At 38.0% G+C, this 14,248-nt stretch overlaps 1 protein-coding gene across 9 annotated transcripts in view; it reads right to left on the reverse strand.

The window, feature by feature from the left end:
* tnk2b (tyrosine kinase, non-receptor, 2b) overlaps positions 1–14,248 on the reverse strand; it is a 119,012-nt gene that overhangs the window by 33,879 nt on the left and 70,885 nt on the right. For 4 of the 9 annotated variants that reach the window (XM_067454348.1, XM_067454345.1, XM_067454349.1 and 1 more), the window contains one exon: positions 883–1,075. In XM_067454348.1, the coding sequence (XP_067310449.1) occupies positions 883–1,060 (178 nt within the window). In that variant the 5' untranslated portion in view covers positions 1,061–1,075. Of the gene's footprint in view, positions 1–882; positions 1,076–11,380; positions 12,012–14,248 lie in introns of those variants that run through there. The other 5 variants (XM_067454344.1, XM_067454347.1, XM_067454346.1 and 2 more) reach the window with 3 other exon arrangements.

The following is a 14,248-nucleotide window of genomic DNA, read 5'->3' on the forward strand; positions in this document are numbered from 1 at the left end:
ATTTAGTTCAATAAAACACATGTAATGTAAGTGTTGATAGTGTTAATGATTGACATCGGACATTAGCGAGAGTGAACTTGTAATCGCGCTAAAAACAGCAGAGAATGTGCTCAGTGAAAAAACACATTTTTTTCGACATAGAGTCTAATAAAAGTTAAGCAGAAAATGGTAGCTTATGTAGGCTGTAACAGCACTTGTTTCAGAGTAATGTTATTGTTAACCCTTTTCTTTCCCCAATGTTTGCTGCTGCATCCTTTACTTCTATGGCTGATCTCAATTTCTCCAACTACGGGCCATGGATCAAACAGAAAATGTGCTCTGCATTAATCGCGCGTTAATAAAATGAGTGCCGTTGAAATTAATTTGCGTTAACACGTTCATTTTGACAGCCCTAGTATTTGCTTGAAATTCTAAGGTAATATCTATGGTTTGACCCATTTCAGAGGTGGCCAAAATCTGAATTTGAATGGACTTTGTGAATAAAGCTCAATGAACTTGACGTGGGATGCAACGCTGATGATATGTATGTAACTTATGCACACAAAGCTGTCACACGCACAGAGCAATATTGTAAGTTATAATACAGCAGCACATTTTTAGCTTGGTCTTTTAAATATTATAGTATTTTGAAGGACAATAACATGAACTTTAACTATTGGCTTTTACATCAAGTCAGATGTCATTTTACTTTGCACAAGGCCCTGGCGAGACGCGAGTCTCTGTGCGGTCGCACACTTGGTACTGATGGTTATCACTATGTCAATCATCACAACTAAAATCATAAAAATGAAGGTTTGCATCTCTGTATAAGTGTCTGATGCTGGATCTGTGTGTATTGTTTTGTGGAAAGTATAATTTGTGATAAAGCTACAAGCAAAACACCTTGGTTGGACTCACCGGGCCGGCCCATACCGATCTTCTCCAGGTCCTCATTCTTCACATAGTCAAAGTGTGATAGACGTGTAACATTGAGCTCATCACGGATGCGCAGGAAGTATTGCTGCAGTTGAACTTCCATCAGCAGCTCCAGCAGCCACTCAGTGCCCTCCTCACACTGCATACTGCTGCCCAGCTTCTGCACAGAAAGACACACACTAATGAACAGAGCTATTCCCCATAGGCAGTGACTTTTCGATAATTCCAGAAGCAAACAGTCTCAATTTTCATGCCTTTCCCAACTAAATAATTTTCCTAACTAATAGCCAAAAATAAAACGTAGTAACGTAGTAACCAATCCCAAAAGTGTCTAAATGTATTAAACGCGATTCATCTTAGATTATGCAGCAACAACCAATCAAAAAAATGATGCAATTGGCTTTCACCGTTTAACTGTGGTGAACATCTGGTGAGCACACACACGCACACAAAATGAACACATACACCTGAAGTTCATAAAACCCAGATGGCATTGGCCCTGCACCAGGACACGTGTGGAGTCACTCTCTACGTTTTTTAATTCCTCCCAAAAGGAGCATCTCCACACCTCCAAAACTAACCAGCTAACACAGGCCTTACCTTTCCACAGCAGCTGCTGCATCTCTAATTCCACGTTTAAAAAAACATCCCATTTAAAAATGTTTCCATAAAAATCATAAGCACTCCATTTCCCAAGTCTAAAAGTCCTTATCACCTTTCAAGCAATGAACATCCACTCTCCCTTTACGCTTTGTTTGGAAACAAGGGGAACAGATGAATGGAACAGCAAACGGATGGAAGAACACTAGAAATGGTGCTTGGAAGCTCTGGGACAACTAAAAATGTGCTACTGTTTTCCATAGTCTGCTTTTGTGCTTGTTCTTTTTTTCTGTTGGAGCATACTGGACATCAGCTGCTTTCAATTTTCAATCTCTCCCTCCCCCTGCACTCCTTCACACTAGTGTTCTTTCTCTCTGACACACTTTCCTTCTCTAGAGGCCTTGTGGTCAGACTCACGTCTTAACAACATGAAGTCAATAGGGAGGAAACAGGACAATCTTGTGATCAGAGAGAATGCAGTACCTCCTCACCCTTTTGAATGGCATTGTGTGCGTGCGTGCGTGTTATGTAACTTTTACGCTTTTGTTCTTGACATTTTCACACTCAATGAAACTGCATATGGTGTGTGCGGCTAACTTTAACAGGCTGTTTAGATTACTATAAATGCCAGATTGATTACAGTAGCAATTAGGATGTAACAATATATTGTAATAAAAAAAGCAACGTGATGTGCGATGTGATCATGACGGTACGTATTGTTGATGTAAACAATAATAATATAGACTAATATAGATGTTTTATCTAAGACTCATGTTACGTTACATTTATAAGGTATAATCTGTCATCATGTACTCACCCTCATGTCGTTTTCAAACTTTTTGAAACATATTTTAGTTTGTATGAATATTTTTTATGAAACCTGAGAGATTTCTGTTCCTCCATTTAAAGTCCATTCCTCTAACGTAAAAGATCTAAATCAATTGAGTTGTCTAATCCAAATCCAAGTCTTCTGAGGAGACACAATGACTTTATATGACGAACGGATTTACAATGACGTGCATACTGAAGTAGCCTAAACACAGACGTTCAAATGATTGTGAGACATCATATGAGAGAGTAAATGCAGAATATTTTTTTTAGATGAACTAACCATTTACAGTTTGGGAATAGTCATTTTAAGACACTTTCTTGTGATTAGATTACTTGTGATTGACTGAGAGTACTTAGATTAACTGTGACTGATTACTTTGATCATCTGAAGCGAACATGCTGTAACGACACAAAGTGAACATAATTTAATTACGAATTTATTCAGCATTGTCTTCTCTTTCGCGTGTTTTCAAACCTCAAATAAAGATACAAACGGTCTTTAATCAGTGTATTGATTCATGATTCGGATCGCCAATGTCATGTGATTCCAGCAGTTTGGCATGTGATCAAAATCATGAATCAATAAGCTGATTCATGACCATTTGAATCTTTATTTGAGGTTTGAAAACAAACGCGAAAGAGAAGACAATACTAAATAAAGTCGTAGTTTTTGTTATTTTTGGACCAAAATGTATTTTCGATGCTTCAAGAGATTCTAATTAACCAACTGATGTCACATATGGACTACTTTTTTTTTTTTTTCCCCTTTGTTGCACTTTGAGATTCTTCGGAATGAAAAGTGCATTATAAATAAAATCTATTATTATTATTATTATTATTATTATTATTATTACTTTGATGATGTTTTTATTCCCTTTCTGGACATGGACAGTATAGTGTGCATACACTTAGATACGCAGTCGAACTAAATATAATATATCTTAAACTGTGTTCTGAAGATGAACGGAGGTCTTACGGGTGTGGAACAACATTAGGGTGAGTCATTAATGACATAAATTTCATTTTGGGGTAAACTAACCCTTTAATAGCGGGAGAGGTGGGCCACAGCGAGCACAACAACTTTACAGATACATTACAATATTATACACAATACAACTGTAAATCCATGTAGGAAATTGCTTCAGACTCAAATAGTTGACTTAGACGCAATCACTCAATCTGCAATGCATGAACAAGCAGCTGTGAAGGATAGTAGGGCAAAGTTTCTCATGATGTGTTAAAATAAGGGCTGCAAAACCCATTAAAGTTTTACACAAAAAAATAAAAAATAATTATGGAAGAAACAAACATCTAATTGAGAGAAGAAAAAAAAAATTACAAGACAATATATTGTGTGTTTATTTTGTCACTGTTCAAAACTCCACAACAATCCAATCCACTATGTTTTGTCAATTTGTCAAAGTTAGACTAAGAGTCTTTTCACACAGGATGTGTCCTTGTGTTCTGTCAATGCTCTTTTCATATAGTAGGTCTGTGCATACAGACGTCTTCAGATGTTGCACACTTGTGAGAGGCGGATGCTTGCAGAGATATGTGTAAAACAAGCGGTAACAAAATCGACAGGTTTCTTGAACGAGTGTCAGGAAGGTCAGAGAGCATAAGAAGTCTTTTGTGCCAAAGGTTCTTCCTGTGTTGACACATGAAAAGTCATGGGTCATAGGGGTCAGGGCCTTTTTGACATTAAATTTGACCATCAATAAAACTTTCAAAATCTAGTCATTAATTGAAATTTCTTGAGCAATACTAACAGTAGGGACCTATGATGTCCGTGATGCAGAAATTGCAAAATAACTAAAAATGTAATTTACTGTCTTAATGTGACAGAATTTGGCAAATTTAGAATTCAGTAAAAAGGTAACTCCAAAAAAAAAAAGCAGAATTTTGAAAAAAAAAAAAGCTCATTTAATAGGCCCCCAAAATACTAATGCTTGCCTTAGAGCCACTCAAATTTGCTAAGTAGGAGTTTATATTGACAAAACAGAGGGTCACAAACCCACATGACTAAACATCTACAAGCAGCCACATCCCTCCCCACAGACAAACTTCCTAGCAACATTTCACAATTAAACTGGAAACAAATCTAAAGTCATGTCCGAATATGGCAATATTTCCTGTCAACTTTGCTTGCAAATAGGGCTTGGTCTCGATTCAGATGTTCCAATTCGATTTGATTTGGATTCACAAGCCCTCAAATCAATTCGATTTCGATTCTCGATTTGATTTTCGATTTGATTTTGGATTCTCGATTCAACTCAAATGAATATAGATTTAATACAAATACTATAGGTATTTATAAAAAAAAACAATGTTTTTGGATATTTTGATATATTTATTCTAAAACATCAAAAGGATATTGGATGATTTTTTTTAGCAATTTTCAGTACACGACAAGCTTTTCTTGTGATTTTGACGCTCGTTGTGTGCATTTACTGTTCATACATGAGAAACGTGTTCATAATTTTTTACAGTCTATAGCTAATTCCTGGACACGAGTAGTTGCCCTGTTAACGGACAACAATACCTTAACGTGCTGACTTAAGTTGACTGTGGACTAACTATTATTTGAGAAAATCTGTTTATAATATAAGCTATTAGGGTTTGAATAAGCTATTAGGGTTTGTAAAAAAAAAAAAAGATTAAAAAGTTATGTTTCAGCAAAAGTATATGCAGAAATGCACACAAAAAGTCGCTGCTCAAAGCATGTGAGTACTGAACCGAGTACTTTTTGAAACCTCTTGACCGAACAAATGCACAAACTTTTGCATCAAAATGCCCCCTTTTGCCAGGATTAGTTCACTTTAAAAATAAAATAAAGGTACTGAAGGTAATAATAAAGGCAATAAAGGCCCCCGAAGTGAATCAATTGGGTTTTGTAAGAAAATATATATATTAAGCTAGAATTTCACTTTATAAAATTTTAAATATGGCTATTTTTCTTACAAAACACAATTGATTCCTTTCACTGGAACTAAGGAAACAAGCCCAAGCCCACACCATGCTCCCTCCACCAAAATTTACACTTGGCACAAAGCAGTCGGGCAAGTACTGTCTCCTGGTAAACATCAAACCCAGACTCTTCCATCGGATTGCCAGACAGAGAAGTGTGATTCATCCCTCCAGAGAACATGTCACGTGGCCTGCTTTACACAACTGCATCCGACACTTTGCATTGCACTTGGTGACTTAAAGGGTCATGAAATCCTAAACCAAATTTTCTGAGATTTTAACAGAAGTATGTGTGTTGAACATCATGGAAGACAATGTTACCATCTGTTCGTTTTGAATGAGAGACAACTAGTTAATGTTAAGCCATTTTGCTCCCTTTTTAACTTCCTGGTTTAAATTTATCTTCATGTCAACGTCATAGGCTGTGACGCTTTCTTGTACTATAGTATGGCGATGACTCATCGCTGTCTCATAATTATTCACGAGACTGCGCTTCAAACTGTGAGATTACATACAGCAAGTGAGAGATGTATTAATGGATCAAAGTGATTTTTTTTCGTTTAATTGTGCATTGAATTATAGTATAGTATAGTATAGTATAGTATAGTATAGTATAGTATAGTATAGTATAGTATAGTATAGTATAGTATAGTATAGTATAGTATAGTATAGTATATGTATTTGTGTAACGGTGAGCTTACAAATCCATGTGTATATTGGGTTGTGTGTAACGTAATGGTCATTTGCAGCTTGCATTTGTGGGAGGCTTTGATGATTTTAATGAGAGTGAAATAAAACTGTCTGAATCAGAAGAACCCATTGCTGTGTTGTCAGTCTCCCCTCACCCCTCCACTCCGCCGCTAAACTATGCCCACTTTTATAGCATTTTTTCAAAACTGTGGTGAGAACTGACGGCTTCTGAAACGGGGGGTTTAATGACCCTTTAAGGCTTCCACGCTCTCTGCACACTATTATTGAGCTAATCTGAACAAGGTTTGGAGGTCTGTAGCTATTGACTCGGCAGAAAGTTGGTGACTTCTGCACCTCAGCATGCGCTGACCCTATTCTGTAATTTTACGTGGCATACCACTTTGTGGCTGTTGTTCCGAATTGCTTCCACTTTGTTGCAATACCACTAACAGCTGACCGTAGAATATTTAGTAGTGAGGAATTTTCCCAAATGGACTTATTGCACAGATTAAAACCTATCATGCACGATAGCATGCTTGAAATCACTGAGCTCCTGAGCGTGACCCATTCTTTCACAAATATTTGTAGAAGCAATCTGCATGCCTAGGTGCTTGATTTTATACACATGTGGCCATTTAAATGATTTGAACAGCTGAATTCAATGATTTGGAGGGGTGTCCCAATACTTTTGGCAATATAATGTATACGGTGATATGCAGTATATCTCATTCTGTGTTTGCAAAGTTCCTTTTTTTTGCTCCCTTTGCCACTATTGCGGTGAAAAAACACAATCACATGATTTTTAAAGGGAAGTGTCACCACATATGGTTAATTAGAAGTGTTTCCGAATGCTAATGACCGTGAACGAGCATGGTACTTGCGCATGTGCGTGATTCATCAATAGTGAATGCTTACCCATGTGCGTTAGAACTGTGTGCGCACATTTGATAAATACAGATTTTCTTGGGTACTTGGGCACATTCTAAATTTAATTCATAGGACAAAAAAACAGAACATTTTCTACACACGGTTGATAAATAAGGGCCCTGGGCCCTCATTTATCAAGGGTGCGTATGCACAGTTCTGTGCGTAGTGAAAAAGTGTGGGATTTACCAACTTGTACTTATACGTAGAAATGTGTGTAAATTAGGGGTGACCCCTCATAGTGGAAGAATCGATGCATTGATATGCAGGACCGGATTCGACCACTGATCTCATGGTCGAATCTTCACGGGTGTTATGAAACGAGGATCATACCATTTTGGCAATATGGGGGTGCTCAATATTAGTGTTATAAAGACGTGTCGCGGTGCTGAGTGATCGGCCCTTTAAGGGCACTGAGCTTCGCACCGGACGCGCCGCGCCTTTAACATTCGAACACATACTACGGCGGCGGCATTCGACGCCTGTCCGCGGCGATTAAATGTATATTTCCCTCAAATCGTGAATGTACATACTGATTTCACCCTGTGCTACAAGATACACTCATCGTGCAGCTCTTCTGTCAGAAGTCGATTCAAAATTGAGTCGCGCGTAGCCTATATAATGTTCACGTCTGCCTGGTGTGAGATACCCGAGACACGGCGCCGAGCTTCAGTCCGGTGTGCGACCCCCTTTAGGCACAATCGGCTTAAAAACGTGCATATATACGCACTCAACGTGTTCTTTTCCTCTCTAGGCAGGTATTTTTTTAGTTTATTTATCTAAATTTTCTTTTATTCTTTTATTTGTGTGATGTTCTGTGTTTCGATCGCGGCTTTTAAATGTTATGAGACAACGGTTAATTTACAAATGTGTAGTGTAGCCTAGTTTTGATCACTTTATTAAATGTGGTGGCTGTGTGCCGTGTGTAAAGTAAAATAAAAAATAGTCTTAGCCTCCTGCTGACTAGTGTCCTGCCCTTCCCAACCCGCGTTTATTTTTTTCCGGTCTATGGTTTACACACACATAGATGATTCGACTATCGGTCGACCATAGAGAGATTCGAAAATTCTGATTCAAATGTGTAAATCCTTAGTCGGGGACACCCCTAGTGTAAATATATGCACACCTCTGAGCAGAAAGGTCAAATTTTGGCAAGACAAAAGTTTTGTCGCCTATACAGAAATGTAACAAATTTACTGCAAATACAAAAATATGTCAGCAAATTAAGTTGTGGTGCTGTGAGATCCAAATTAAAATCTTGTATGACTTCCATGAGCTTGAAGGACTGCATCCATACGGTTTGGCAAGGATGCATACAATTTATTGATGAAGTCATCAGGAATAGCTAAGAAAGCAGTCTTGCATGCCTCCCAGAGTTCATCAATATTCTTTGGTTTCGTCTTCCATGCGTCCTCTTTCATCCTACCCCACATATGCTCAATGATGTTCATGTCTGGTGACTGGGCTGGCCAATCCTGGAGCATCTTGATCTTCGCCTTGAGGAACTTTGATGTGGAGATGGAAGTATGCGATGGAGCATCGTCCTGCTGCAGAATTTGGCCTCTTTTATGGTTGGGAATATAAGAGGTAGCTAAGATTTCTTGGTATTTTAGACTATTGATGTTTCCTTCCATCCTGCAGATCTCTCGCACACCCCCAAACTGGATGTAACCCCAGACCATGATTTTTCCGCCACCAAACTTCACTGTTTTCCGGGTGAATCTCGGATCCATTCTGGCTCCAGTAGGTCTCCTGCAATATTTGCGGCGACTGTGGTGTAATTCAACTGAAGATTCATCTGAAAAATCCACCTTCTGCCACTTTTCCAGCGTCCATCCTTTTAGCAGGCTGTGGGCCTTGGCAAATGGCCACACGGTTTTTCAATTGTATTTTGTTTAGTGCTGGCTTCTGGGCACTGATTCGACCATGGAGGCCATTTCGAGGCAGAATCCTACAAACTGTTCTGGTTGACACAGGGACTTCAGGTGACCAGGTCTCGTGGAGCTCTGCTGCAGTGGAAAATGGGCTGGCCTTGGATTTTCGAGCCAACAAACGGTCCTCTCGAGCAGTTGTCTTGCGGGGTCTGTCTGACCTGGGCTTGTCAAAAACGTCTCCAGTCTCTTCAAATCTTTTTTTTTCCTCTGTACTTGACGCTGAGACACATTGAAGGTGTCTGCCACATCAGCAGTGGATCTCTTTGTGGATTTGATTACCTCTTGATAATCAAAACTTTAGTCTCAGGGTGAATCTTAGGCATGTTTGCAGAGGTCTAGTTGCAGTTGATGTGAAGGTCTAGCGTACTGGGGTTCTTTTTATACACACTTGAGACCTAATTGATCCATTATTAGTCACAGGTGAAGCTCATATGACAAGGTGACAACACTTATGTCTTTGCAAAAATTGACTCAATGGGCTTTACCAAGCTGTGAATATTAGAATACTTTTTGAAAGTTTCGTTTTTCACTGAAACATTATCACAAAAGCTGGTGGGATTAAAATGAGCCATTTCTTGTAAAAAAAATCTTGATTAGAAATATATTTCAGCGGCACTTTAGGTCAATTTGTACACAAGCGACAAGACTTTTGTCAGGGACTGTATATATATATATATATATATATATATATATATATATATATATATATATATATATATATATATATATATATATATATATATATACATATATATACATATATATATACATATACATATATATATATATATATATATATATATATATATACATATATATATATATATATATATATATATACACATACATATATATATATATATACGCATTGTGTTTAAAATCACTATATAGCTATGGATGGATGGATGGATGGATGGATGGATGGATGGATGGATGGATGGATGGATGGATGGATGGATGGATATAAAGTCATTTTAAACACAATGCGTAGTTGGTTTCAAACCCTAATGGATGCAATTATTTCCTTGTACTCATGTGCGTAAGAACTGTGTACGCACGTTTGATAAATATACGGATTTTCTTGTACTTAGACACATTCTAAATTTCAGTCATACGACGAAAAATAGAACCTTTTCTACGCACTGTTGATAAATGAGGGCCCTGGCCTCTTTAGAGACTTCTAGAAAGTGTTCATCGAGATGAGCAGCTGATGATGGACAGGGAGAACACTTGCCCTGTGGGCAAAGTAGGTCAAATGTGTACTTGCTGCCAGCAACATGTGTCAGTCAAAATTGAGTGAAATCTGTTACAACCTTGTCTTTAATATGAAGTCTTGTAGTCTGACAAATCCATGCAAGTAATCAGTCCTCATAGCCAAATCCTCCAAGTCCTCAATTGTGATTTTGGACATGTGAGTCGGATCCACCTGATCCTGAGATTGACGTGTGGTCATAAAGGCTGCTTCCCATCACTTTTTATCAATAAATCCTTACAAGTAACATGCTAAATAGGAAATTATTTTGGTCTTGATACAGAAATGAGTATTGTGATGAAACAAAGGCAGTCTCCAGCTATGGATTATTACAGTAGATTCATTAAGTGGCAGTTTGCATTCTTATATTCCATCTGTGCAATTTTTAACCACTGGTCCATGTAAACATGCATGATACGCTTATTTCTGGTCATTGCATAATATGTTTTTATAGTCTTGCACAATGTGCTTTGCATTTTTAGATGCTGTCACATTAAAAAGTTATTTTATTGTGCTATTCTGAGCTACAAGCGCCAAATGCATTTGAGAACATATATATATATATATATATATATATATATATATATATATATATATATATATATATATATATATATATATATATATATATATATATATATATATATATATATATAAAATATTCATAATATTGTGCACCATGGATTTATTTTTAAAAAAAATACTGTGGTGCCACTAGGATTCCAAACCTTTGATATTGTGGCATTACTGAAGCACTGGCACATTACAACAAGTTTACAACAAGTTAAGCTTGTGCAGTGTGAAGTAATGCATATGGTGTTAGAAGGCTGTAGCCTCTTATCCCAAGGGAACTATACCCATGGCCCTTGGACAAAGGCCATAAGTTACAACCCAAGAGTGGTTACACCCTTCACACAAACTTAAGAAATAACATTACAAGAGTAATTGATAGATGCACACTAAATAGTATATAGGCTACATGCCAAACCAAACAAAACATAGACACCTGACTGCTGACAGTGCATACATAATAAAGGGTGGACTGTTAGGACAAGTTATGCAATGTGAAGGTCTGATGTATTGTTGGGATAAGGCTCTGGTATGGTCTGATGATATCCATGCACACAGCTAAGCTCTGGCATATGTGTAAAGGCATGGTGCGGTTTTACACCAATACTCATGCACGTGTCAGTCCTGAAATTCCTAGAGCTATTCTTCAAACTGAAACCCAGCATGCGCTGCACAAGAGAATAAAAAACAGACTTACTCTGTACACATGGAAATGAGCAAGAAATGGGAATGATTTTTTGAGCTTGTCAAAACGTCGCATCATGAGTTCTATCAGACAACCCACAAAAAGTCAAGCTTAGCGTCCGTGACTCTTTTGCTGGAGAACAGGATCCCAGATGAAGAGACCACTCCAAAACTGTGAAGGTCTCTCCAGTTTGAAGGTCCCCTGAGCAGCCCACGTACTACATTCCATCGCGGGCAATCCACATTAAGCCCCTTTAACCCGAAGATCGGTGCTAGCCTGGAGAACTTGTATGCAGGGGGATCTTGTGGGGAAAGGCAAAAAAGAAAACACCAGAGAGAGGTTTGCCAAAGGGAACTGTTCACTTGGCAGCCTAGTTAGAACATCCCAAAACCAAGTTAACACTGCAGGCTTTGCAAAAAGAGTGCAAGGTGAAGTCCTCTTTATAGAAAAAAGATTGTGCAGAATGTACTGAAGTCAGTTTTCTCAGTTGCCAATTCCTCTATCCCTTCGCTCAGTCCACCAACCAGCTATTAATAGGACATTTTTTCTATTCCCAAATCCCTCACTCAGATGACAGCCATAGTGGAAGTGATAAGAGAATCAGAAGAGCTGCAAAGCCCAGACAAAGTCCTCCCTTAGTGCCTCTGTGGTCTGCTTAAAAGAGGTACTGTTTTTTTTTTTTTTTTTTTTGCCTTTTGGCATGTTTGTGTCAGAGGGGACGTGTTGTTCTGGAGCAGGAGGAGCGTCTAGGACTCTCTCTTTTTCTCTCCCCCTAGTGCGTGACTGTAATTCCTGCAACTCGCAAACAGGCGCTGGGGAAGTGCCCCTTCTCTTTCCCTCCCTCTTGCTCTCCCTCTCCTCCCTCCATCAGCCTGTGCCTGGGACAGAGACTCTATGGTATTCGGATGGAGGAGCATTTGATCGTGAGCCAAAAGGTCAGATTTAACTGCAGGATGGAGAGCTCATTTCCTGTGTTCTTCCCATATGTTGGGCTTTTAACAAATCCCCCTCCTGAAAACCACCATAGCCAGAGATAGGAGGGGATCTCACCACATCTTTCTTTTATTCTCTCTCTCTTTCTCTCTCTCTCTCTGCTCTCAACTCCAACATGGCCTGACTTTTCTTCTTTATTTGGTTCACAGCTTTCTCCTTCCTCAATCCCTCTAAAAACGTTATCTCAACCTCTTGTAAACAAACATTCAAAATTTGTCCCCTCCCTCTTCGCCCTCCAAAATATAAAGAGGACATTTTGGCACCACCCCCAGCTAAATAAATCATGTTTTATTTACGTCCTTTCTCCCTCCCTCATTCCCCACTCATTTATCAAACCCACAGAGTTTAACCAGATGTGCAACCTTTTGAGCGATAAACAAAATGTACAATGCCGATTGAGCGCTGTTGTTTTTTAGGAGCAAGAGGGAAGATGAGGTGAGCAAGGACAGATGCAGTAAAGCAGGGCCCTGCATGTCATAAACAGTCTGCCTCCAATTACAGCCCTGACACAAAGAATTTCCAGCAACGCTTCAGACCGAGCAGCTAATGCAGCAGGAATTTTCTGGAGACTTATCGAAGAACGCGCTTTATTTATGCGAGGGAATGGGGAAAAAAATGGTAATGCTAGCACAGCTGTGAATGAGGTGAAAGTGGGTCCCTGTGACTAAAGATTTGCTTGAACATTTAAACCAGCTCTACACTATAGACACTGTAGGTGTCGTTGTGTTTGGTCAATTCATCTTACAGAGGTTTTTTTTCCTTGCCAAACTGACCTGTGGCTTACTCATGGGGGGTATTAAGGTGGTCTTAACTACTACGTACTAACATTTAAAATAATAATTTGATACAATGCACGTATTGTGTACATGAGAGCAACATGTATGTACATGCTTGTATTTCCGAGAGAATAACATTTATGCATGGTTTTTGAAGAAAAGAAAAAGTAAGACACCGGATTAATGCCACAAAACACACAATGTGTGTGTGTGTGTGTGTGCTTGGTAACGATGAAGGTTATAAGTAAAATATTTGGGATTTAAAATCAATGTCAAAGGCATTTATGCTTTCAAAGAGTATAGTGTGAATTCAGGTTTATTGGGACACCTTTTCTCAGTCATTTCAATAGCAAAAAAGTTCTGAATCATTTGATTTTGTAAGCTCTCTTACACAGAATACTCAAATATCATTTTTGAGTTTAAGTTAATTTATGAGACATGCTTGCAATGCATGATCATGCCGCTATATTTGCTTCTTATTAAATAAGAAACAAATATATATTAAAAAATATTATAATTAAGATACAATTTAGACAAAATGAAATTAACTGTAAAGAAAGGCTTTCTACAAAACAAAAATTAATGAAGTGGTCAAAATTTCTGACAAACTCCATGTCTTCTGACATATTGCGTATCTAATGATGTTTCCTTTATTACCCGTGCTGTTCAATTTTCACAATCAACCTATATTAAATTAAAAAATAACATTAGGCTATAATATTTAAACATTAATTTGAAACAAAATATGTATTAATGGCTACACTAAGTAGCATATTGTACATCTGAGCATACATTTGCGAATAAAGCTTTATTAATATTTCTAGCTATTTTACAGTAAACACAAAATCTGGCCAAAACAGGCAAAAAAAAAAAAAAAAATTCTATACAGTCTTACATCTATGACATTTTAGGTTGAAGCAGGATTCATATTTAAACAGCATTTTGCGGTTTAATATTCACAGAAACTAACTTACCTCATAATTGGCAGGCAGTTACTCTTAACAGCCTTTTCTGAGGTAAATTATTTCAGGATTATTTCTCAACACATCTCAAAGTGATGCAAAGCACATGCACTCTTCTTGATGCATTTATTTGAGTTGATGTGGGAGTG

The sequence above is a fragment of the Pseudorasbora parva genome, chromosome 9 (genome assembly GCF_024679245.1).
Source record: "Pseudorasbora parva isolate DD20220531a chromosome 9, ASM2467924v1, whole genome shotgun sequence".
Classification (NCBI taxonomy): domain Eukaryota; kingdom Metazoa; phylum Chordata; class Actinopteri; order Cypriniformes; family Gobionidae; genus Pseudorasbora; species Pseudorasbora parva.